Source organism: Rhamphochromis sp. 'chilingali' (assembly GCF_963969265.1).
Source record: "Rhamphochromis sp. 'chilingali' genome assembly, chromosome: 19".
NCBI classification, from domain to species: Eukaryota; Metazoa; Chordata; class Actinopteri; order Cichliformes; family Cichlidae; genus Rhamphochromis; species Rhamphochromis sp. 'chilingali'.
In genome coordinates, this window is record NC_137946.1 from 4,311,862 (window position 1) to 4,339,617 (window position 27,756).

Sequence of the window (27,756 nt, forward strand, 5' to 3'; positions counted from 1 at the left end):
CTGTTTCTTTAAATTAAATATTGTTCGAAAAACCCGGCTGCACTTGAGCAGTCAAAGTGCTTTAAACAACATCATTCATTCAAGCACTTTATTTATATGCTTAAGTGCTTTCTATCTAAAATTCAGACACACTCGTGCACTGAACAGACAGCAACTTTGGGTTCAGTATCTTCCCCGAGGATACTAAGGCATGGCTGTAGCAGCCAGGGGTTGAACCACCAACCTTCTGACTAGAAGGGGACCTGCTTTACCTGCTAAAGAATTGCTAGCCTTTAAAAGTAAAGTATTTTTACATAAATTGTTATGATGTTTGATTTAGTAACGCAATAATGTGGGTCCATCAGACCTGCTAATATTGGCTAAATAGCAAAAATATGAACACAATACAGAGGTTAAGTAAAACATTTGATTTTGTCATTAGAGGCTCAGGCTCAAATACAGGCACAGCTTTTCTTTGGTTTATAGCAGAGGTCCCCAACCCCCGAGTCACAGACCGACACCGGGCCACGAGAGTTGAAGATCACGTGTGAAATTTATGTTTTTATTTTTTATCGTTTTTATCATTAACTCTGTTTCCCTGGGTCTTTTCCTGTGTATTATGATTAAATTTTCTTTTTGTTGGTGCCGGTACTGGTTTTATTTTGTTGCATTTATCTGCAACACCTTAAAGGCCTGTCCGTGAAAATAGTCGGACATAAATCGGTCTGTGGTGCAAAAAAGTTTGGGGACCGCTGGTTTATAGTAAATGCAAATCTTCTGACCATCCAACTAAGAAGACACATAGTCAACCCAAAAAACTTAATTAGACAGTGAAGCTGATTGAAGAAGGGTTTTAAGTGTGACCAGTAACTTTATGAAGAACACTCGGGGGGCTTGGTGCTATACTGACCATCTAGATGAAGCAGAACTTCTAATTATAGTTCTTCTGTTTGCACTCAACCTCTCACTGCCAAACATCTGTAGTTTTTGGTTTTCACACTGTGGCCTTCAGTGCCAGCAGGACTGGCACATTAAGACAGAAGTGCTGTTTCTAGATTTCTGGTGAGATGCAAAAAGACAAGTTCCGTAAAATTGCCTCCTTCATTCCTGTGAACTTCTGTCACTTGAGATCGGCATTCCTGAAAGAGTGTATGAGTGGAGACATGAGACATGAGCTGCAAGATGGGAAGTGTTGGTAAAATCAGTTTAATAAGTATGCAAGTTTCTGCTTGAATGATTAAGTGAAATTCTAGGTTACCTAGCAGGGAAAAACATTACCTTGCTTGTATTAAGGCTTTTTTCCAATTAGAAGATTTAAAGTCCTGCACTCTTTGGTCCTTTCAGTCATGGTGAAGCCCAAATGCAGATAAGGTGATACCAAAAAAATAAAATAAAAAAAGGTTCAAATGTTATAGGGTTGGTCTTCAATGCCTCCATCTTGAAAAAGCACACCATTCTGCAGCAGCACTTTGCAGTGCATGCTACATGCCAGACCCAGTATCTCTATTTTTTTGTCTAATGGAGTCTTTCTTATTTTTTTGCTCTTCTTTATCTCTGCCTGTTTGTCCCTCCTTAGTTTTGACATGTCTTTTCCTTTCTCGTCTGTGTGCCAGTTTGCACCCTCGCACAAGCTTTTCAGCACTTCTTAAGGTCCTTGAGGAAAACAGAATGAAGGGGTCACTGTTCCTCCTCCCTGTCAAAAAGCAGATGCACACATGATTACTGGCCAGTGGAGTGTCCTAACCACTCAGACAAAATGCAGCATTAAAAATTGACTCATAGATAGCTACTGTAGTCAGTATACCAATTAGTTATTATAGTAATTAGTTATTGTTAGTGGTGGAAGAAGAGGTAAAACAGTTTATTACACTGCTGTGCCATTTATATTGCATATTGAAATTGATTTGCAACTTACAGCCTTTAAATTTCACTGCTTGTCAGTCGTAGGATTTGTTTACAAAAACAGTTTGTTGACTTTCATCCTGTTTCGCTCCACAATGATATTTGAACAGCATCCTGCTGGACTGCATTGCAGAGCATGGTTAACCTGTGACTACCTCCCTCTTACTAATGCTCTAAAGCACCCCTGCAGAAATAACAGAAAAAGTTGTAATGGGGTAAATGCTCTGTTTCTCCACTGCTCAAACAAAAAACACAACTAAGAACACACAAATATTTTAGAAATGTGTCAAAAAAAATTGCTTAAAACTAAAAATGATTTTTAAATAACAATCTGAATACATGTTTCTGAATTTGTTGGGGACCGCTGCCTTAAGTGATATTATTTTCACGTACTAGTGTATATTACTGTATTTTCATACACACAAGTAAAGCCCAAATTAAAGCGACTGACAGGTTGAGCAAATAACAGCACTGGCAATGAGATTCATGTGTACCTAGCTTAGGTAGCAACTTTGAGTGCCAGCTGCAGTATCCAGCAGTCTTCCATAGCAGTACAGTTGGTCTTATCCACCCTTTATTTTAACCAGTAGTAAGACAACTAGTTACAAGGAAATACAGCTATATAATGAGGTCGGAAGTCTGCGTTTCCATAACTGTAAAATCGGTCTTAGCTGTGTGGCATGGTAAAATGTGAGACGTGGAATTAGCACTATGGCCTGGCTCATAGCTGCAGATGGAATAACATGCTAGAGATTACACATGTAAGCAGATCAGCTTGAGTCCTAAGGTGATTAGATTGAGAATATCAAAAAAGGAATTATGCTCAAACAAAATCTGCATTGAATCATTGACAGCGATATTGACATGTGCACTCGGATAGACTGTAATTGGCATGAGTTCAGTGGGGGCAGGGCAGTTGTAACACAGCTTAACTGTATTTCTGTTGGAGTATGGTGCCAGTTGTCTTGTATGATCATCCCTCCTTATATTCTAGCCAGCAACGGAGCTAAAGAGGATTTTAAAAAAAGGTATTAACCAAATGCACCATGTCAGGCACACTGATGTTTAATTCTTAAAAAACAAAAATCACACTTATCAAAACTCTGAAAGGAAGGGTTTTTTTTAAGAGTTTATCTTGCTCAGATGGCTTAGCTGTGTTAAAATATTAATTTATCAACTGTCACTACACTTACTTAATTTAATAAATCATTGTTACTGCAGAAACTGTCAAATCTGCATCTCACTTTTTAACTGAAAGCATTAATACTTTTAAACTGTTCATGCATTTATAGCACTCTTATGAGTGTGTGAGCGTGTTATCTTTCTTGGTATGTCTACCAAATAAGATTTAGAAACTATGACAGCAATTACAGCTTCTCTGTTTTTAAGTCTTGGTCGATCCTCAGTAAGTACCTGTGAAAAGCTATATTCGAGTCTCAACAGCAAGTATACGTGTTGTGTAAGGTTTGGCCTGGGCTTTGGGTGGGCCCCTCATTGACAATCAGACTTTTCTTAAAGCCAAACCTGGTTTTCGTTTGCCCTGAAGGCAGGATTTATGGTGTGCTTCTCAAATGTTTATCCTCCTGGGAGGACTTCTGAAGCTCTGTTAGAGCCATCATTCAGGGCAAGTTTGGATACACAGTTTGATCAGACATCCAAGAAGTTTGGTGCCTTCAAATGTCTTTGACAGTTATCGGGGTCACTGTTCTCCTAGGAACACTTTTATACACAAGCCTTGTCCCAATTTGTCCAAGTTCATTTGCTGACTTCTACAGTAAGTTCTGTGGACTTCATTAATTGGGTTTTGAGACTCTAAATGTGTTTGCTAATGAGACATTTCTAGTTTTAACATTTAGATGTTTTTTTGTAAATGTATTCATCTCCTAATGATAAGGTATTAGGAGATCTGGGAGAAAACTTCCTATTGTCAAGCTGCTCCCACTCTGCTTCAAGTCTGCAAAAAGTAAAGAGGTCTGCATTCTGAGATAAAACAGAGGTTTAGAGATCAGAACGCCACTAAATGTAAACAGATTTCTCTGAAATACAGTATCACATTTTTTCCCAACTTAACTAACCCTAATCCTTAGTCTGACAGCTAACAATGCAGAATTCTGATGTGTACTGATCTTTGTACAGCAGGTCTTTAGTTGTTTCTTTTCTCTTCCTGTTCATTCCCCAGTTCTTGTTTTTGCTGTGGTAAGCACTCAGTTGGGACTTAAAAAGCAAAAAATATAATTCATATTTGTCATTAGGGTCAAATGCACTAGGATTTTAAAGGATCCTTATAAAAGTTCAGAAGCCGTAAAACTGTAAAAGCTGAAGGAGACAGAAATATGGAAAAAGTGACCGAAAAGACGAACAGTTATTTTGCCGTCTGCCCGCTTTAATCTGCAGTAATGGATTTCTAACTGTAAAAATATTATGCTTTAAAAACTGTATGTTTATATCTCTGAATTCAGTTAACTGTGTAATGACAAAATGTCAGCTTTGTTGCAGTTTATTTATTTATTTGTAAAACTTAAAGAAGATTACCCAAATAAATACAAAATACCCTGTTTAGGATCATTCCAAAGCATCTCCATGCTAGTGTCCCAGTGCTGTCAACGACTTTGTTTCTCATTTGTTCTTGAGTCTCTTTAGAGCCTATTTCACTTTGTATTTAAGTGATTCGACAGATCTGTCAGTAATCAGGGCTGTGTGTGGCTAGTGCAATTACTTTTTCACATAAGACCAGGTAGATTTACATATTTTTTTCCCTTAATACATGGAAATAAATCTGCATTTTGTATTTACTCAGGCAATCTTTGTCCAACAACAACTTAGAAATTCTTAAATTGTTTTTAAACAGTTCCATGAAAAAGTACTTTCCCCTGTCTTGATTTCTGACTTTTCACCACCACGTTCACTGGTAGCCACTGATTTTATATGACTTTTATTACATCACAATGGATTATTTCTATTCATTCTGTAAAAGAAGGTAGCAGCTAGAGAAAATAGCAGCTATGCAGGTTTTTCTTTGTTTTATTGTGTATGTTTCCTACCTTTATTAATTTTATTGTTCATATTTCCTTTCCAACCTCTGCTCTGTCTCTTCAGCCCCCCCAACTTTCACAGATACACCACCTCAGTACGTGGAGGCCAAGGAGGGGGGGAGCATCACTTTGACCTGTATAGCCTTTGGGAATCCCAAACCCTCAGTCAGCTGGTTGCGGGAAGGTAGTCTCATGGTCAGCAGTGCCAAGTATAAGGTAAATACTTTATATTCGTATCAGCTGTTTATTAAATATGTTACTATAGTCATGCTATGTTTAGACTAACAGTTGCAGGCACTGAGACCACTGTGTTTGTACGAAGCATCTGGCCTCATCATGCAAAGTCTACCAGCAAGGTGCCGACTCGACAGTTAAATATGTAAAAGTTTACTTGTTAGCAAACTGTTGCTTCTTTACACCAGTAGCTGATACGGGGCTACACCATCTTTTAGTTTCAAGTTTTAGTACAATCTGATATTGAATGTTTTTGTAGCTCCACATTTGGTCTCTACCAGTTTTGAGTGAGTGGGGTCTTTCACTTAGCTCAGTTTTCTTAGCATCATATATAAACAAGGAAAAAATGCCAAGGGATACTTCCACAGATGTCTAGTCTTGTAGTCTTAATCATCAGAGCAGAATTCAGAAGTCTAGTGAATATTGCAGACGTTATGGTTTTCTCCCACATGTTCTCTTCACTGTGAGTGTTTGTGTGTAGGGGGGCATGGAGCACACTGGCTGAGAGATGGTGAGAAGAGAAGCTAGTGTCACTCAAGTTGATGGCATCTCATTAGCCTGCAATAAAAGCTTCCCAACAAGCAAAGATGATCAGAAAGGTTGGATGGCAGGGAGCTTAGTGCTGGCTTGCAGGTCTGCTGGAGAGGAATAACATTTAAAACCTCTCTGGTGAAAGTCTGTTGCTGCCTTGAACGTCTCACATTGGTCACTTAAAAGATGTTTTGAGCTGTAACAGCATCTCGGGTCAGGCTGTTGTGACTTAACTTCTCAGGTTGAATAAATGCGTTCGCAGTCTTTAGATTGAGAGATCTACGTTTGAAATGGCAACATTCAATTAACAGACAACTCCTCAGCTTGACTCCTTGTTTCCTTACTACTTTCAACAATCAGAGATTATAAGATTCACTGTGTGTTCCAGCACTGGGAGTTTTTCTCAGTAACCATTATTCCATTCACACATAATGTAACAGAACTTTTATTTTCATTTAAAAAGAAGCCTTTTGTGATCGTTTTGTTGCTGTACAGTAATGAATCCTGCAAGAAGAACGGGAATGACTCCCTCAGTTTAGATCAATTATTTAGGTGACTGAGCTTTGTTCACAGGAGAGTTATACATATAAATTTGTCCCTCTCTCAGGCAGCAGCTTTCTCCCAAGTTAGTCACGATACTTTGGGCTGTTATAGACTGATAACAACCGTAAACCATGAGCATGTGCTAACACAAAGATGTGGGAGAGATTTTAATCTGAATAACAATTTGGTTTTGATATGAGTGGCTGCACTCTGATCTGATTTAGGAGAAAAATCTCTGAAGACAGATCTGGATGGTGAGCAGTGCTTTAATTTAACAAAATAAGTGGTAATGTGGTGTTGTTTGGGTTTCCACTGTGGAAATGGGCTGTTAGATGAAACTCCCAGGGATGGTTGCGGTTGCCTAGATTTCCAGCAGGTGGAGGGGTGCCAAAAATTAGGATATGCTCTCAACTCAAGTCAGCGATTCAGTAGGTTTTATGCAAGACAGCGACGATCTGGAAAAAATAAAGTCATTTTCCAAAAATGGGTTCTGCAGTTATTGCGTCTGATTTACTGACCCTTTTATTTGGTGTTCTGTTATTGCTAAGGTCATTGAGTGTCTGCCCCAAATAAAAAACTTTCACACTGATATTTTCTGTCTTCATGTGGGTCCTCAGATGTCTAACTAAGGAAGCACATAAAATGAAGCTGTATGTGGTCAGGAACCTGGATATTACAGGAATCATACAGGGATATGGGAATAACAAACATGCAATAAATAACAGGGATTGGTCTGCAAGTAGACATACTACCTGGCAGATGATGTTGATTGCAGGCATTTTTTGTTATAACAAACAACTTGCTGCCCTCTGGCCAGGTCTCATTCAGAAAAGACTTTTCACCTGGAAAAATCATTTTTTTCAGAGAGTGTTTCATTTTTTGGATTAACCCATGATTCTATTTTTGTTCTTGGTGACCGCTGAAGTTAAAGTTAATTTAGATAGAAGTTCAAATTAACTGCTCAAGTAAGTGCTTGGAGGCATTTGTAAATGGTTGCCAATTAGCAAGACTTGCTTCTATAAGAGGTTTGGCTGTAAAGGGAAATGTTTAACAGCCACACTGCATAACACAGCATACTGCTCGAAGGACTTAAACCTAGCAGACCGAGTCAAAATCAAAGGAAGCTACTTTTTGATCTCGAATGGGTCTAACTCCTTGGCACTTTCACAACCAAATTCAAAGACTTTGATTGATTAGTTGCTTTTAACACTTAGGATTGTCTTGTTTCTGTACTGCGATATAGCACCAAATGACATCAACAGTCACCTAAAGGCGCTTTATATTGTAAGGTAGACCCTACAATAGTACTTTCAGAGAAAAACCCAACAATCATATGACCCCCTATGAGCAAGCACTTTGGCGACAGTGGGAAGGAAAAACTCCCTTTTAACAGGAAGAAACCTCCAGCAGAACCAGGCTCAGGGAGGGGGCTCATTACAACAAAACTATTTGTCTTCTGGGTTTTATTCAGTACTGACGTTTAAAGTTACATGTTTGTGTGTGCGCTCAGGCGTCCGATGGGAGTTTGACGGTGCTATCCATCACCCGGGAAGATCGGGGGGCCTACATGTGTCGAGCCTTCAGCCCCCAGGGAGAGGCTATTCACACCACACGGCTGCTAGTACAAGGTAAGGAATTTTAAGGATTTCCAATATTGCATCTTCATTCTGTCCTGTGGTCCTTCCCTTGGTGATTTCATTAGGAGTTATGAAAAGTAGATGTTTTTTTTGTATTTTACAGTTTTACAGGGAATGTTTTTAAATAGACGAGTCCAAACATCTCACACCAAAATGAAAGTCAGTCATAATTGTTAAACTTGGTAACATTTTAGGATGTGGAAATATTAGAAACATTGTGGCTCCATAGTGTAGTGGTTTACACATTTGTCTAAAAAGATCCCTGATTTAGTCTTTAAAGAAAACCCAAATCCCATTTAGGGTTGCGTTAGGAAGGGCATGTGGTGTGAAAATCATCCAAATCACACACGCAGAGCTTCCTGCTGAAGCGACTCTTTGGGAATAAGGGAGCAGCCAAAAGTAAAAGTCATCAGTATAACATTGAAGTAGATTAGTGTCAGTGGTAACCAATTTACATAAAAGGTCAGATTTGCTTGAGCCGTGTCCTCTCCAGAAAGCAACATTTAGATTATACTTAGGTAGATTTGTGGCTCGTCCATCTGCTAATTCAAGTTTCAAGTTCAAGACTAACTAGCACAGTAGGGAAATATGGATTCAGAGCTAAGTGACATATCAGGACATTCTAAACAACGATGAGTTTTCTCAGCATAGACCAAACCTGACTAGACTCAAGAGAGCAGGTCATGAAGCTCTAAAACACTGGAAATTGGATCAGCTGTGCCTACAGTATTGGGAAGACAAAAGCGAGCACACCATCAGAATACAAATGATAAGGATGTTTGTAGAATTATTACACAAATGTATCTTTTCAGCCAAATTGTTAGGATGGACTTGCCATTGGTGATGAATCATTTTTCAATAAATTTAGAGCCAGATTGAAGTAAAACTTGCAACTTCACACTGACAAACATCTGTTAGCTCTAGCATATTTTAAAAGTTCACTGAGAAGTGTCAGAACAGGATTTATTAGGCAGTATCAGACGTGGGGAATATGCTCCTGCAAGATTGTGATTTGTGATTTTTCCTTTTTTTTTTTGAGAGAAAACATCAGTGTCACACTGTGAGACACTTTCAGTCCAAAAGACTTTGATTGATTAGTTGCTTTTAACACTTAGGATTGTCTTGTTTCTGTACTGCGATATAGCACCAAATGACATCATCTCAGAGCCTAAACCTCTGCACCATTTTCTATGCAAAACCATCCCCCACAGCAGCAGACAGATAACAGCATACCTTCTGAGCTAACAGTGAGTGTCTATTTGGGTATATTAAACACTTGCATGCTTTGCTTTTCAGTGCTGTTTATGACACATACTTGCCATGTTGATCCTTTCACAATTTCATTGTCATTCTGGGTTGTTTTCTCCTGTCACTGCATATTAGTAGATCATCACATCGCGCAGAAAACTATGGTACATATACTTCTTTTGCTAAAAATAGCACCATTCCATCAGGGAAGCAGGATCAATCCATTTCTGTGGGTATGTGGGGGTAAATGTGGTATCAGCAGGTGGAGTTTGGATGGGCTCCCATAATGGCCAATCACGTCAGCTCCCTTTACTGCCTTTGAAATGCAGCACATGGTTTAATGATGGTCAGTCTATGGCTGCTTTGCTGGAGAAAACTGCTCTGCTCTCATAGATGCAGAGGCACAGCACAAATACATTACGTTGAGAATTTAAAAATATGACTTTGGGGCAGACAGATCTATTATTGAATTTAATTCTCTGTCTGGTTTTAAAGATAAAGTGATATTACTTTATAGAGGCTGGTGTTTTAACTGTGAGTTTGTGATCACGTCAGTGTTTGAATATTGATACATTTCAATGTGTGTAGATTCTACTGGAGAGAGCAGCAACTAAAGAAAGATGAGAATTTCTAGGTTCACTATGTTTAACACGTTGCTTCAGAAATAATCACATAAGTAAATAGCATGTTACCAGATAATATGCAAATATTATAATATCATAATTCAGTTTGCTGACGTGAAAACATATCAGATCACTGTGGCACATCCCCTCTTGTTTTCACTGGTCTCTAAACATCTGGAAACTGAGGCGAGTTGTTGGACTTTTGGGAAAGGAATGTTGCCCCATTCTTGCGTGATAGAGGATTCTAACTCCTCAACACTCCTGGGTCATCTTTGTCATATTTTTCATTTCACGATGCACAAAAACCGTTCAATTGGTGAGACGTCCGGACTACGGGGAGGTCAGTTTGTACCCTGGCTCTTCCACTACAAATCCATGCTCCTGTAATAGATGAAGTATAGTTTTGCATTGTCTTGCAGAAATATAGGAGGTCTCCCAGAAAAGCTGTAATCTGGATGGGCGTATATATTGCTCTAAAACCTGTCTAAACTTTTCAGCATTGATGGTGCCTTTGCAGTTATGGAAGTTGCTCAATTCACTTATGCACATGTTTCTTCATGTACTCGATGCATGGCGTTTGAACTGAGCCCTGATAACAAGCTGGATGGTCCCTCTCCTCTTTTATTCAGGACATTTGGCATGCATGTTCTCCAACAAAAACTCTACATTTCAATTTGTCTGACGAGAGAACTGTTTTTCACTTTGCCTAAGTCCATTTTTAATCGAGTTTGGTTTCTGAAGTTCAAGTTTCTGGATCATGTTCACATATAAGGTCTTCTTTTCACGAAAGACCTTTAACCCTATATTCATGGATGGCACACCAAACCGAGAACACATACAATGATTTCTGGCAGTGTTTCTGATCCCAGTTAGTTATTTCAATCACAGAATCATATATGATCTTAATGCAGTCCTGTCTGCTACTTTTTCAGCTAATTAGCTTTAGTAGCTAGCTACAAAGGTCAATAGGCCAATAGAACTGCATCCCTGCATTGCAATATGGCTTTAATATTTAGACGAAGTAGGTTTTTAAAGCCATGGCTGGAAACTTGAATACGCAAGCAGAACATGAGTAATGATACGCCTGATACTCAACTGTTGATATATACTGAGCACTTGGAAAGCGTGTCTTCTGCCCACCTTTTTGTGCAAACTCACTGACATAACACAAACATGAACTATAGCATACATACATCCACAGACGACTTCTCTCCAACCCACAGGACTGAAAGTATCAGTTGTGAATGTTTATGTAACAGACACCACAGACCTCCCACCCAACCCAACCAAGGGCCCGCGCCCATGCCCTAAAAGTTCACAGCTGTTTTAGGTATTTTGATGTTAAGGTCAAACAGTGACATCTAAATTTGCATTTTGCCGAGATAATTGAGCAGTATCATGCTGCAGGATTAGCAGACATTTTTCTATTCACTGAGACATGCTGCTAGCATTGCTAATAATGTAAAAGTTTGCCCTAATTTAAAATGTGTTCATCTAAATCGGTCTTCTGCCTGGTGTAAAACAGTCACAACCTTTTTGATAGCAGCTGGCTGCTCCCTCAAGCATGCTATCACTTTCATATGAACACACCAGGCTGAGCAGAATTTAAATAGTGTATGATGCAGCAGTGTGTTTAGGAGTGAGACTAGAAAGACAATGCTTAAATTAGTTCAGGGACGTCTTACAAGTACATGGTACATCAGGAGCATGTGAGCTAAGATAAAGAAATAAGAATGAGTGGATGCTTTTTTTTGACTCATGCTCTAAATTAAATGTCAACTTCTGTATCTAAAGCAATTCGTCTGTCTCAGTCCAGGCTCCACCACAAAATCATCAAATATAAACCAAAGGAATCAGTAATTGTCTCTGATGTCTTCCATCATACACACGTCACTTCTCAATGTCGCTGGTATTTTTCTTCTGGAAATGAAAAGTAAATATCCTTTAAATGTGTGACTTTGCAGCAACTTCAGAGGTGATTTGTCTGACCAAAGAGGAAAAATAATAACACTCTAACCACAGCATCCCAGGTCATATAAGTTAAAGATCACATCCCAACAGTTGAATGGACATGATCTGACCACTACTGAACTGAGGAAATTGAAACTTGATCTCTAATTGAACAATTTTCATTGACTTTTCAACAGATTAATTCAATTCACTTCAATTTATATTCACAACCCACAATATAAGAAAGACACACCAACAAAGTATTTGGCGATAGTCGCAAGGAAAAAAATCCCAGACAGGCTCAGTAGGGGGCAGCCATCCACGGTGGTGAGGGGGAAGGAGAAGAGAGGCTAGGGGACAAAAGTCAAACTATAGGTGAGAGAACCAGAGTTGAACAATTATTAAATGCAATAGAGGTGTATACACACACAGGGAGTGAAGAAAATGAGTGAAGAAGAAATGCTTATTGCAACATGGGAAGCCCCCAACAGCCTAGACCTATTGCAGAGTAACTAAAGGAGGATTCAGAGTCACCTGATCCAGCCCTAACTATATGCTTTATCAAAAAGGAAGGTTTTAAGCCTAATCTTAAAAGTAGAGAGAGCGTGCCTCTCTAATCCAAATTGGGAGCTGGTTCTGCAGTAGAGCGACCTCATGCTGAAGGCTTTGCTTCCCATTCTACTTTTAAAAACTCTGGGAACAACAAGTAAGCCAAAGTATTCTGTTAGGATAATAAGGCACTATGATGATGTGACGATATGACTGATTATTGAAGATTTTGTATGCATTTTAAATCCAATTCTGGATTTAACAAGAAGCAACTAAACAGAAGTTACAATGTCCCAATTGGTTCTCTTGCTGCAGAATTCTGGGTCAGTTGAAGAGTTTTCAGGGATCCTTTAGAACAATCTAATACGAAATTATACTAGTTCAGTCTCAAAGTAATAAATGCATAAACTAGCTTTCCAGCATCACTCTGAAAAATGATGTTTCTACTTTTAGCCATATGTTGGAAAGAAATGGAGGTAGTCCTGCATATTTGCTTATTGTGCATGTTGAACTACTCCAGGATTCTTCATAATATTACTGGAGGCCTTGGCTTCATGCTGTTCTAGTTCACTTCCCACATAGCTAAACCTATATCATTAACAGCCTATATATGAGCCAGTATACTTGGCTTGTGAGTAACCTGTTGATGGCATAGGCCCTACTACACCAACAACTCGTTTACCTTTCCAGTTGATTTTTCCCCCACTAGAGACCCCAGCGACTGTAGTAAAATGTATTCCAGGGACCAAAAAACACTAAAGTATATTTGAAACTGCTGGATAGGGATAGCATAGATTTGATAAGACTGGAATTCAAATCGGAATTCAAATCATAAGGGAACCTCTTAGTTCCCTTATAGCCTCTGACGGTGAAGTCATCTCTGTGCTCTGAATGTTCAGTGTCATTGATCCCAATATTTTACTATAGAGAACACACTGTTGATATTAAATGAATTGTGCTGCAGTGGCTTGAATTGTATCTACCTGATAAGATTCAAATTTGTGCATGTAAGTGTCTTCTTCATATACTAAACTCAGTCGTGGAGTTCCACAGGGTTCTATAGTTGGACCAATACTTTTTACATTATACTACCCTTAGGCAATATTAACAGAAATCACTGCATATGTTTTCATTGTTATGCTGATGATACGCATCATTATTTATCTATGAAGCCAGATCTCACCCCAACCGGTCGTGGCAGATGACCGCCCCTGGTTCTGCCGGAGGTTTCTTCCTGTTAAAAGGGAGTTTTTCCTTCCCACTGTCGCCAAAGTGCTTGCTCATAGGGGTCATATGATTGTTGGGTTTTTCTCTGTATCTATGAAGCGCCTGGAGGCGACTTTTGTTGTGATTTGGCGCTATATAAATAAAATTGAATTGAATTGAATTGAATAGATGACCCAAATCATCTTAAAGGCACTAAAGGCATGAATGAGTGGATGAACTCTAATTTCCTACTTCTGATGTCAGAGGCTAATGTACCTGGTCCCCAAAATGTTAAAAAACATCATACTTATTCTGAGTGTTACTACCTTTATGCAAATCTTTCTTTAAGGTGTTTATTTTTCTTTTTTTGACTTATAGATCAACATATAAGTGCACAGGTGTGGTCAGAGATCTGTAAACATAACTGTACAAAACATACAAATAGAATTATTTCACAGTTACTATGATATTATGATTTGTGCATTATTGACACAGCTCTCACCAATACAGCGTTCTTGTGACAGTCCTACTTTGGACCCGAAGATCCCAGATGGTTTTGTGTAACAAATTATCTGAACAAAGAAAAGGACAAAGAAAAAGCACAAATATTGAACAGTGAACAGGATATTACTGATAAGTTTCTCATGGGCCCCTATGAGAAACTAGATCTTGGTTACCGTTAGACTTTTTTTATCAAGTGCACTATGTTACGTTGCAACAATTGTTGTGTATTTCTCATGAAAGGTTGTATAGACATTCAAGTTCATTTAATGAACAACTATAATGACTTTTCTAAACTTTATAGAATTCTTAGTTTCTGAATTGGCAGACTCTGCATAAAAAGTTTGCAAAATCAAATATGCAGAACTATCTGCTATGATGACCCCTTATGACTAACTGAACAACTGAATATATGTGTTTTACATTATAGAATTTTTTGTTCCTGAATAAATTTTATGGTATGAAATAGTAACAATTATATGCTAACTGATGAAGGTATGTTTGTGGTTTCTAAAACATCAGAAAAGGACCCTGACTTCTGTAATTGTTCAGATTAACTCCTCTGAGTGTGACTTTACAGATGGAAATGAGTGGCTAACAGACAACATTATGTTATCTTGTTTTTAATATTTTTTACTGACCTCATGCGTTCATCAAATCTGTTGGATGAAATGGGTTTTCTCACCTCATATGGTGGTTGTTAGTAGTTTTTATTTATCACAAAACAGGCAGGCACAATGTTCACAGAGATCACGTTTCTCTTTGTGACTAAGCACCAAAACACGGGCCGAGTGATTGTCTGACCCATCCTGTATAATTTATGGTAGAGATGGATTAATAGAAGCCCTCCTGGAAAGCCACTGAGCAGCAGATCAGCTAAAAGACTCCTGTGCCAACAAATCTCCAGCACTCAGCTGGTTCCAAATAGGGCGTGTTGGCACCCACACAAACAGACACTCACTCACACACCCCCACTCAAACACCAACAACACAGTGAGCCAGCACAGGCCTAATCGTGGTTGTCCTGCTAAGGGCCTGGCAGATGGAAATGCTGTGCCTGTTAAAGGATCAGGCTGTGGGCTACAGATCAGAACTAACATATGAGACTAGCAGTTTTAAGTTGCGACACTGGCTCTGAGTGTGTCTGTGTGTTTGCGTGTGTGTGCGCATGTTGGTGATATTCTTTAAAGTCCATCCTTGTATGAAGCCAAGTTATGAACAAAGTGGAAATTCATTCATAAGTGTGTGTGTATACGTGCATCATTAGGAGAAAGTCAAAGGTTATTCCAAAGCAGCTGTTATAGTGTAGATGCTGGGGTGGGGTGGGGTCTCCTTTGTCTGTATTTGATGGTCTGTGTAATATTAGTAGGTTGATTTTAGGGTTTTCATATTACAGGGATTTCAAAGAGAAGGGTTAATTTGCTGGCAAGGTACTGTTCTGTTTCTTCAGCTCTGTCAGCCACTGTCTGTACTCTTTGCAATATAAAGCGCACCTATCAAATGAAATTAATATACTATTATTATGATTGCATTATGCTGCATTATACTATGAATGTGTTACTAAACGTAAAGTTACATATAAACAATAAATTGTATTTTCCAGCAAGCAATAGCTCATACTGCTGAAGCTTACAGATCCAATAGAAATGGTTGAAAGAGTCCTTACAGTGCATGTGAAGTGAACAAATAATACATGAATAATTTTTCAGCTGAAATAAAATACATGTTTTACTAAGAATAATGATGTGTAAAGTAATTCTGCCAAACTACAGGTCGGTTCATGTGTCAGCTTCTCTTTTCTAGAGAAAATAAATAATTTAATTCAGTTTCATTTTTATAATGTCAAATCACATGAACAGTCGCCTTGAGGCGTTTCATGTTGTAAGGTATATAGGTATATAATAATAACTACAATAATGAAGAAGTAGTTTTACTGCAGGTTTTACAATCCCTCATAAACACAAAATAAACTCCATTATTCTGATTCTTTGTGACAGATTTCCAGTTCATTGGGAAACTATGTCAATTAGCTGTTTTGTTTTGCATGAATAAAAAACATAATTAGCCCTGTGTATTGTGGCTCATCAGCAAATAAAGGTGCTCACGTGGGACTGCTGGCAAGTTTCTTTCATTACTCCATTAACCTTTAGTAAATTCTTTGTCTCTATGTAGTTATTTAAAGAGAAAATTCTCTTCAGCATTCAATTCAGTTGCCTTCAGCTTTTTGTCACTTCAGACAAAGTCGACATATTTAAATGAGGTCTTCTACATTAAATGACCCCAGACTTTTTACATTTACATCACATCTTGTTTTGAGTAATATTGTCACATTTTTAAGGACTCATAATAATAAATAACAAATCCTACTACCTACTCCACACCACTACTACTACTATCTAGCAGAAAGCAGTAAATACTGTATTTGCAGATAAAACAGTGTGATTATAGATCTGGTTATGGTCAGAGGGAGGAAATGATTGCAAATCGCAGTGTGACTACATCCATGCTTGCAACGAGGATCCATTTGGCACAGCATGGATCACTCAATAAATTTTCATAATCCTTCACTGAGTGCAAAATAAGTATGTGACATGGCTCTGAGGTCTGCAGTGACATTAAGAATTCAGAGTAGAGGTGGTGGTGTTAATCCATGCATTAGAGTCTACGGCCAGAAATGTCCCAATGTGACCCCAAACCAGCGCATGCCAACTAATTCCTACATAATCAATATTTGTTCTGTAGACATATGATATATGATTCATGCTTTGTGGTTTTAAGTGCCAGTTAAAAAACTGTAACTGCAGCCTTGGTCAATCCTTAAGTCTTTAATGTGTCTGATGCACATGTTAAATCATCATTACATAAATGCCTATTTCTACATTTCGGCATGACAACTCACAATTCAGTGGACAGGAATGGAATTTTCAGATGTGAAATGTCCTTGATGAGGGTCTCGTGACATTAAAAAGTCAGCTGGGAACAGATTTGAGTTGACACATAATTAGTTTGTATTAATTTCAGCATTTTACTGGTAGCTTCCTTGAAAATGCATTGCGGCTGCTGCCACACCAATTAATTTTCACGAGGAGCAGAACAAGGTGAACTGTTTTTGGTCACAAATTGAACCTGCCTAATTCATTAAGTCGCATGAATGTTTCTCCCACTGTCTGGTGTGAGAATTCAGAAGAGGACAGTTTGTCCAGCCACAGTGAGAAAGTATTTCTGATGAACTAACAACCCAAACCGTGCTTCCCAGACCGTTTTTCTTTGAACCTTAAAAAAAGGCTTACACATTAGAGGTATATTTAACAAAGACAAGACCAACTGTACACTCCTTAAGGAGAAAGAAACTTTTCTATATCCAACAACAAAAAGTTACTCAGTCTGTAGAAAACATGTCTAAATGCGTGTATCAGGACTGGGATGGAAGTGCTTCAAAACTTCCCTTAGAATTCTCCAGTTTTTATGTTTTCAATATCAAACTGCACGCAGTCATGAGCCAAATACAGCCATATGCACACAACAGAAGTAACTCTTAATAGCAAAATCGTCTAATTTAACTTTGCAAAAAGTAACAACGTGTCATCCCAAAAGGTTGATTCTTTCTATCTGGACCTAGCGTGGAAAGCGAAGAAATCATCACTTATCCAAGTGACTTCTTCAGTCTCAGCTGACTGCAGGTTTCCCCAACTTTATAAACACTACAATTGCATAATGACTGAAACCAACCCACTGAATGAACAAAGGGCTGTGAGGTCAGTTCCTTGATCATTAATATATAAATTGTCACGACCATTGATCAACAACCACTGATGAAAACCCACTGAAACGTTTCTCCCACTGAGAACGTCCAGAATGAACAGAATCAACCTTTTGGGATTTACCTACCTGGATAATTAAGCAAGAATCAAGACAACAAATTGTCATATTTTTGCATTTACCAGAACCAGGGAGCAGACTCAGACCACAGTTAAGAGGTTCAAAAGATTTATTCACAGAACAAAAAAGATTAACGATACGCAAGTGTAATGGGGAACTGGGAATGGTGCTGTCAGACAAACTCTGGAGGTTTATGAAAGTAGGGAAATAGATAGCGAAACTGCAACTGCAGTTGATCTGTGGATTTAAAATTTTCAAACTGTGGAAAACCAAGAATTATGGGAGGGTGAGAGAAAAACAAAAAATGAGTTCTAGGGCGAGCAAAGAGATTCCCAAATGTTGACTGAATTGCTCATCCATCGAGCAGGTCCATGGTTGCCAGTGCAGTCTTGACATCCCTTCCCAGGCGCTTAAATCCTAATTCCTACCTTGCCTCATGTGACCTCAAAAGGTCACATGATGGGGTAGGGCAAGGTCCTACAGTCGCTTCACCCTTTAGCCCTGGTGATGGTAATGACCCACCACTGGCTCATCTTACATGTTCAGTGGGTCAGTGAACCTCAGGAGTAACTCCAAAGAGAACAACCCACACTAGGGGTTAAATACCCGGGACTCCCTATGATTTGTTTGAAGGACTGAAGAAGCCTCTCGGGTGAAAGATGAAACAGCTACACTAACCTAAAAGGTCCAGTTGGCTTTTTTAAGATTCTCTGAACTGAACCCGTCAGCAGCTGGCTGCATCATCAGTGTTTTGAAAGTGACCAGTCACATTTGGACCTTCTAAAGGTTAGACTGATTTCTGTGACCAGAATGATCAGAATTTAGCTTTGAGAGCAGAGTTGCCTTTTCATTCTAGAAAAACAGATGTCCTGTCAAGCAAAATATCATACATGATAAGTGTTTATTAGAGCTGCCAATGAAAATATTTAGCCTTGTGTTTGTTTAACTGATTCTGTGTGTTTCCCCACCAGGCCCTCCGTTTATTATATCACCACCGGAGAACATTACAGTGAACATCTCACAGGACGCCTTCTTCACCTGCCAGGCAGAGGCCTACCCTCGCAACCTAACCTACACATGGTTCTGGGAAGAGGACAACGTCTTCTTCAAGAAGTAAAGTTATGATCGGGTTCATTACTGTTTGCTCTATCACTCACCTACTTGTACAGTCTGTGCTGTGTTGTTGTTGTGGTGATATTCAGCACAACAACTTCTTAAATTGACTTGCAACAGACTCATTGTCACCTCTCAGTCGTAAAAGGCCAACGTTGTGTCACCTTGCCGGGCAGGCGGGCAGCATGGGTAGCCGAGTTTGTGAATACAATAAATCGTAGGCCATGTAGAATTTTGAAATTCATAACATAGGTGCATATAATCTCAGATGAGTTTAAAACTTAGTGACCTTGAGCTAACAGTCAAGGTCAGAGGTCAAGTTTTCTGAAAAACTTGTGAATCCAGAACTTTCACATTCATGCCATAGGTGCATCTACCAGCCATCAAGAGTTGTGTATGGAGTTGTCTAAGTTAGATGAAAAGGTAGAAGTAATAGATGGTCAAAAGCTAGCATGAAAGTTAGAGAGGAAATACCTCCTTTTTTTAACTGAGCAGCTAAACACGTCCGCATCTTTGAGCAGAATTTAACGTGACTTTTTGACTACGCTCTTCTCAAAGATAACCCTTTAAGATTAGGAGACTTAAGGTTTTAGGCATTAGACATGAAAATATTTGATACCTTTGCATTGCAGAACTAAAACCCCTTACTCTATGCTCAGTGGATAAATAATGAATAACTACCAAAACAACAGGCTAGTGTTTTCTCATGTCACGCTTGTACATGACAGCTTTCATAACATAGCAGCAGAATTCTTCAATAATTGATGAAACTGATTATTTATTAAGAGATTTACTCAGAGGCGAGTGTGCCTTGTGCCTGTAATTAAACAAGGCTTCAATGACGAAGTAAGTTTTACAATCCAGCAGCATTTTAGCTTGTGAGAAGGCTGAGCGCTTGTCTTTCACATCGTTAAACTTTTGAACTCGCTGCTGTTTTCTAACAGTATTGTCACTTCCTGTTGTGCATTAGATTATAGATAGATAATACTGCTCCAGCACTTATTTTTGTAACTGCCTTCTCACACCATAAAAATTCGTTGTTGAGAAATTCAGAAAAGTTTGTATTTTATGTCCAACAGCTTTAGTTTTAAGACACCCATGACTCATGCAAATATTTTTATTTATTTCTATAACTACGTGTACAGATCATTAACCTCCTAGGACCTGGCGTCCACATATGTGGACATCACATTTTGGGTTATTTAGACCAAAATACTAAATTTTGCTCTACAAGGGCCTGATATCCACTTACGAGGACATTATACTGCTACTGTTCTATCAAAAATTTTAACGAATATCCTCATATGTGGCTCTGATTTTTCATAAAAACAAAAATAAGGTAAAAAAAAATCTGCTAATTCTTTGTTTTTACATTCATCGGGCCCCAATATGCCCAAATATCAAAGAGAAATTAAAATTGCATGCCGTGGAAGAGTTCGGGTCTTAGGAGGTTAAAGGAAAAAAAGTATATGAGAAAACTTACATGAGTATACAGACAGACGTATCTGTGGCCAAAGGTTCATTTTAGTTGCTTGAAGTTAAGTCAGGTTTATAATTCACATTCCCACTTGCATCACATTACATCAAAACTGCTTTAGTGCACTGTTTTTGAAGAAGACAGAGTTTACAGGGGTAAAGGCAGTACTATTACCATTAAAAGCCTGATCACATTTTTCAGTTTTTCTGACGTAGTGTGGAGCCTTCCTTATTTTTCAGAGGAATTATAGGTTAAGACTAAAACAAGTCTCCTCATTTGCTGTTGAAAAGTTATTTAACACTTTGAAGATAGTACCCTAACCTTATTCAGTCAGAATATGGGTTTTTAGCTTTTCTCTGCAAGTCTTTGCAATCAGAATAAGAGAAAATAGACATTTGAACTAATATGAATGCAAAAACTCTTATTTACATAGAAATCCTTGTTAGAAATAGAAATAAAAAAATTGACAAGTGCAGCTGATGGTGTGTTCTCTAATGGTGTTTGTCACAAACAGCATTGCAGGTTAAAAAAAAAAAAAAAAAAGAGTATTGCAAATCTGTACAAACCATAAGACTTCTGCAACAATTTCCTTTTGACAGGCAGGACCAAAGTAATGATGTTCAGCCATAATACACAATGCCAAGAAGAAAACTACACACAGCACATCGGTACTATCTGTAAGCATGGTGGTGGAGATTGTTGATTTGGGCCTGTTTTGTTTAGCCACAGTTTTGCGTGATGATATCTTACAGTCACTGAGTTGACTAGAATAAACTCTGTGTACCAAAGTATTCTGGAATCAAATGATAAGACATGCAAAAAATGTTTGTTTCCATTTTTAATTTGGACACAAGAGCTTTTACAAATGCAATATCAAGTTTTACTTTAAAAGCTTTATGCGTACTAGATAGCCCAGAAGTTGGATAACCAAAAGCAGAATGACATTTAAATTTACCTTGTTGGTTTCTTTCCTGTCCCATCCTGTCATGTACTCTGTGTGGAAGGCAGGATTGGACCCAAACACAGTCCCACAGACAAAGATTTAAACACAAAAAACCTCAGCATTATTGCTGGAACAAGTTAATACAGAACTGAACTGTAAAACCTAGGAACAAACTATGAACAGAACACAGTGTGAGGGAGATTACGACGACGAGCATAGGAAGACGCAGACACCAAATACAAGAGGAAACACGGCTGGCACTAATTACACTGACGAAACGGGGAAGAGCAAAACAGAACACACACCGATGAGAGACTATGGCTGTGTCCCAATCAGGGGTGGAAGTAACGAATTACAAATACTCACGTTACTGTAATTAAGTACATTTTTTGGGTACTTGTACTTTTACGAGTAATTTTTCAAGTGTGTAATTTTACTCATACTTGAGTACAACTTACACCATGTAATCTACTTCGCTACTTATAAAATCAAAAGTCACTACTGAGTACGCCCACAATTTGAATTAATATTCAAACCTTTCGTCTGCATTTTTGCAGCCAATAAGGCCGTGCAATCGCAACCGCGCCAATTTAAGACGTAAGCAAAGAATAAACTCCGCTGCAGCAGCAGGCACAGGTGTCTGGAGGTGCTAAATGGTGTATAAACTACTTTATAGACGAAAGATTTGGAGACAAAGAAGCCAAAATGGAGACAGAGGACAACACTGTCAACCATGAAAACGACGTAGAAAAGACGGAGGACGCGTGCCCGTGGCTATACCTGGAGGAATTTTTCGTGTACAGAGGAAGAAAAGGAGACAGCGTCCAGATGCAGTGCAAACTTTGTTTGACCTCTACAGTCATTTCAGCTTACAAGACTTCAGCATCTAATCTAAAAAAACACATTGAGGTAAGAGGTTTTACAACTATACGTGTATGATATTGCTTTCTTATTTTTCATGTGTGTTAAGGTTACTAGTTTGGCTAAGATATTGTCACCGCCATTGGTTAGCCTGATATTAAAATAAGACGGAGCTAGCTAATGTGCGTGTGTGCATGCATAATTGAGCTACAATTCGTAGGAATGTTTTAGCTTATTATTTGGATAACCACCGTCATTACAATAAATTAAACTTGTAGTCATTTAAAACTCACAGGCCTACAATCAGCTGGCCTATTTAAAAAAACAAACAAACAAAAAAACAAACAAACTTGAACACAGTGCTGAGCTGCATCTCAAATTAATCTTCCAGCTCTCAGCTGACATGTACCAGAGCCCGATTGATGGATCAGTTGATCAGGATCATTGGCCTGATATAGGTCTATCATAGTGACATGGCTCTTAATCAGTAGGGTTATATGTTTCCCAATATGATATCTTTTTTTAAAGAACATAATGTGGATTGGTTTTATTTGTTAGCTGTATGGGCAGCATTTTTGTGTATGTGATCCCTTTTCTTAAATTAGATTTGCTAGATACACATATTTTGCTCTCTTAGTATTTTTAGGACCTGACTAATACTGAAAACTTTAGGGTGATACTGATAAAAAGGAGTTAAAAATTTAGATACTGATACATTGGTCGATACTCTTTTTACAGATAGTATACATATTACAGAACTTAGAATGTATACAGAAATTCATGTTTTTTGCAATGATCGTTCAAAATTGGTTTACACTTGTGAATAAATACAGCAATATATCTGCAAAATTTGACCAATTCACCACTCTTTTATACTATGCTCAACAATCAAAGATTAGCTCAAGTCTAGTTGAATAATGTTTTAAAAATGTGTTTTCTTTTAGTGTTAATCACAGTGATGTTATGAAGTAATGTATGAACCTGACGTATGATAATATTTATCTCTACAGAGGAAACATCCATCGAAGACTGAGCAGTACAATATCACTGTGGCATCAACATCTCGACAGCGAAAGACCACAGCCACACCAAACAAGCTCTCAGCAAATACACAAGCCAAGTTACCAGACCTGATGTTGAGAGCTGCAAACAAACATGTTCCACAAGCAACTGTTGACAAGCTTGTCATCAATTTCATATGTGAGGGTCTACAGCCATTTGCAGTGGTAGAACAGCCATCTTTCAAAGAATTGGTTACCACATTACAACCTCAAGCCAAAGTCATCTCCAGACCCACTGTCCGTGCCAGAATCCGTGAAGCTGCTGATCACATGAAGATGACTTTGGTTGCAGCATTGGATAAAGTCAAATTTGTTGCTACCACTACTGATTGTTGGTCAGCTCATCAGAAAAGTTACCTTGGAGTCACATGCCATTGGATAGAGGAAGCGTCCCTGGAAAGAAGATCTGCAGCACTAGCATGCAAAAGATTGAGAGGGTCTCACACATTTGACATGCTTGCTGGTGCGCTTGATGATATCCATTGCCAATACAAGATTAGAGGCAAAGTTGTAAGAACCACAACTGATAGTGGATCCAACTTTGTCAAGGCCTTCCACATGTTTGGGGCACAAAATGATGCAGATGAAGCTGAAGATGAAGCAGACCCAGAAATTATTGACCTGACTGACCATAGGGACTACCATGAGGCAAGTGCAATTCTTGATGAAGACTCTGGTTTGGAGTATCAACTTCCGCCTCATCAGCGATGTGCATGTCACCTGCTAAACCTTGTGGCAACAACTGATGCTGCCCTAGCGGAGAGCATGAATGAAACCTACAAGAGGCTCTCCCGTGCAACCTTTGCAAAATGCCAGGCCATTTGGAACAAAACTGGCCGATCTCATTTGGCTAATGAAGTGGTAGAGGACAAGTGTGAGCTACAGATCATTCGTCCCAATGCAACACGATGGAATTCAACCTACCTTGCCATTGAAAGGATAATACGCATCATTGATGAGAAGGGGGAAGATGCCATCAGGAGTATTTGTGAGGAGTTCAAGGTGAAAATGTGAGTAAAATTGGACACCTACCAATATGGTTTCAAATTTTGTGAATTTTCCTTAATGGATGGTTAAAAACGTGAGCAGACTCTTAATATTAAATCAGAAGATCCCTATTATAGTCATGGTGGGTTTTGTTGTTGTGTCTTACAGGTTGAGTCCTGCAGAAGTTGCATTCCTAAGGGAGTACTGTACCACCATGAAGCCACTGGTGAAAGCTTCAAACATCCTTCAGTCTGAGTCCACTTCCTTTATGGGATGGCTCCTGCCAGTAATCCAACAACTACTGTCCAAACTTAGCAGGCTGGAGACATCAAGCAAGACATGCGTGCCACTCATCAGAGCCCTGCAAAATGGCCTTCAAAAGCGTTTTGGAGCGATGATGGAGGATCCAGAGTTGGCTGCAGCTGCAGTCCTCTTACCCAAGTTCAAGACTTCCTGGACTGACAGAGCAGATGTAACAGAGGCTGGTAAGGATTCATGTGATCCCATTTTTGTGTATTTTTACATTTGAACACATGCTTAAGTGAGTATTTCACCTAATACATTGTAAGTTATTGATGGTCTGTCCTGAATACTAAACAATCCTTTTTGAGAATTTGCCGATTTTAAATTTGTGTTCAGGAATAATCACTGAAATTTAAATAACAAAATTGTGTTATCTACTTGCAATTACAGCCTTGACATACATCAAACAACATCTTGAAACGACAGCGCATGAGAGTGAGGATCAGCAAAGAGAGTCATCTGATGAAGATGAATTCTTCTCCAGACCAATCTCCAGAAGGCTGCAAAGTGCAGTTGAGCTTGATGGTTATCTTGCTTGTGCCACAGACACCATGGAGCTGCTGCACTCCTTCTCAGCCATCAAAAACCTCTCTCTTAAACTGAACACAGCTCTGCCTGCTTCTGCTGCGTGTGAACGACTTTTTAGCTGTGCTGGTCTACTCTTCACTGCCAAACGAAGTCGGATTGCCTCTGTTAATTTAGAAAACCAGCTCTTGCTGAAACTGAACAAAAGGTTCAGAAAGTAAAGTGTGAAAGAAATGCTAAGACTTTAAGACACTTACCTGCCTGTTGTTCAGTGTATGGGGAAAAGTTTAAATGGTTCTACTCATGTTCAGAAACATTTTTGTCATTGTTTTAACAAACAAAATTCCTCCTTTTATATCTACATTTATTTACAAAACAAGTTACCTTTCTATACCTTGTTCATCTGAAAAATGTGCTTTGAACATAAATATTTATACTGGTGAATCGAGTTGAATGCCTGCTATTGACAACAGAATAAAACATCAGTCTGTTAAAAAGTAATTAATACTCTGAGTAGTTTTTGAGAACAGTACTTTGTACTTTTACTCAAGTATTTTTTTAACACCAGTACTTTTACTTGTAATTGAGTACAATTTAACCAGTGTAACAGTACTTGTACTTGAGTACAAATTTTGAGTACTCTTTCCACCTCTGGTCCCAATTCAGGGTCTGCACGCTTGAAGTACGCGCACTACGCGCACTACGTACGGTGTGTACTATAAGTACGAGAAGTGCGGAAGTGAGAGGCTTGTGAAATGGGACGGTCTAGCCTTCGTCGCGCTGTTCAGGTTGCCTAGCAACCATGATACTAACCGCGAGTAACGTTACATACAGCTTTGTTTGACAGAAATGAAGGAGAAACAAATGTTTTGTTAGTCATGCATTTTCGTCATGACATCACTTTGATTAGTTGAGTATCTGAGGCTGAGACCACGGGACCGTAAAACATGATTGTTGGGCTTCATTTCTGTGCTGAACAGTCATTTCAAGATTAGTCAGTAAATAACAATTACCGTATTTCCCGGACTACAAAGCGCACCTAAATATTAGCCGCACAAGCTAAAATCAGGGGAAAATCCTGTTTTGTACATACATTAGCCGCACCTGACCAAAAGCCGCAGGTGTTTCAATGTTGACTTATCATATGTAAGAGAATATGCACAAAGGGAATTGTCAGGAAAGAGATGGCTGTTTGGAGACATCACTTTTATTAATATTTTGAAAAACAAGTTATGGGTACATATTTGCACATGTAGTACATAACAGTAGCCTACAGCACACCAGAAAAATAGATTCGGACTACCTTTTAGGCTCAGGTGCAGTGACACAGCTTTAACAAGAAGAAAAGTCAGTCATTCACCACCATCTTTCTCTTCTTCCTGCGCACTAAAACCACCAAAGTCCTCTTCTCCAGTGTCGGATACAAACAGGCTCAGGATGGCTTCGTCATCCACTCTTCTTCTCTCCTTCGTTGTCACTTTCAAAACCAAAGAAATCCTCATTGTCAGTGTCAGAGTCGAACACCCTCAGAAGGGCCGTGGCGGTGTCCTCCTCTCCATCATGCAGCAGTCCAGCCCTTCAAAATCCGTTGGTGATCGTGGATGTTTTCACACTTTTCCACGCTGTCAGAATCCACCGGTGGAGTTGGGCATAACTTGCTTTTTGGGCATAACTTGCAAGTTTATCGCCGCTCATCATCCACGCCTCCCGCTGAATGCGTAGCGCTACTTTGAAGTTTGTTTTTCGCGCTACTTCGTACGGCACTACGTTGCCTGGCGGACGGACATGTGACTAACATACCACTCTTGAACCCCGATCCTTCCGCCAGGCAACGTAGTGCCGTACAACAGCGGAACACACAAAACAAATCGTCTTACGATATGACAAAAATCACGGACAATCCATAGAAAAGCCGCACCTGACTAAAAGCCGCAGGGTTCAAAGCTTGTGCAAAAAGTAGCGGCTTATAGCCCGACATTTACGGTAGTTGTTCATGAGACTAAAATCATCCCACTGTGGTAATGCAAATATAATATGGCCAATATTATAGTATTGTCAGATTATTATGATATATATATATAGGCTTTAAAACCAAGTTAACGCTGAAAGTACAAACATCACTAATGTCACACAACTTTGCCGACATGTGGCCAATAGTAATGTTTTAATGTTCTTCATTATTAAACATTCGCACATAAATAAGTGACATCATATTCAGTACTTTGACAGTTCACTCTTCGGCCGCTCCCTTCTGCCGTATTTTGCGGCAAAATTATCCACACCCACCGCCGCGCTATGAATTGTGGGATATATGGGACCATGAAGCGTGCACCGCACCACGCTTGATATTTGGGGAAATCGACGGCGCATTTGGAGTATGCATTTGAAGTACACTTCGGATTGGGACAGCCGTCGTCGCGTGGCGGTGACGTAATCGCACTTAAAATGCGTACTTCAAGCGTGCAGACCCTGAATTGGGACACAGCCTATCAAAGCAAAACAGGAAGAACGCAGACTGAGTAGGACAGGGGTGTCCAACTCCAGGCATCAAGGTCAGTGTCCTGCAGGTTTTAGAAATCCTCCTGGGTCAGCACACCTGAATCAAATGATTAGTTCATTACCAGGCCTCTGGAAAACTTCAAGACATGTTGAGGAGGTCATTTAGCCATTTA

The 27,756-nt window shown here is 39.1% G+C and overlaps 1 protein-coding gene across 2 annotated transcripts in view; it reads left to right on the forward strand.

The window, feature by feature from the left end:
- Positions 1-27,756, forward strand: part of igsf9bb (immunoglobulin superfamily, member 9Bb) — a 154,860-nt gene that overhangs the window by 53,936 nt on the left and 73,168 nt on the right. For both annotated transcript variants that reach the window (XM_080866694.1, XM_080866695.1), the window contains exons 4-6: positions 4,978-5,129; positions 7,732-7,849; positions 18,786-18,927. In XM_080866694.1, coding sequence (XP_080722820.1) covers positions 4,978-5,129; positions 7,732-7,849; positions 18,786-18,927 — 412 coding nt within the window. The remainder of the gene's footprint in view (positions 1-4,977; positions 5,130-7,731; positions 7,850-18,785; positions 18,928-27,756) is intronic.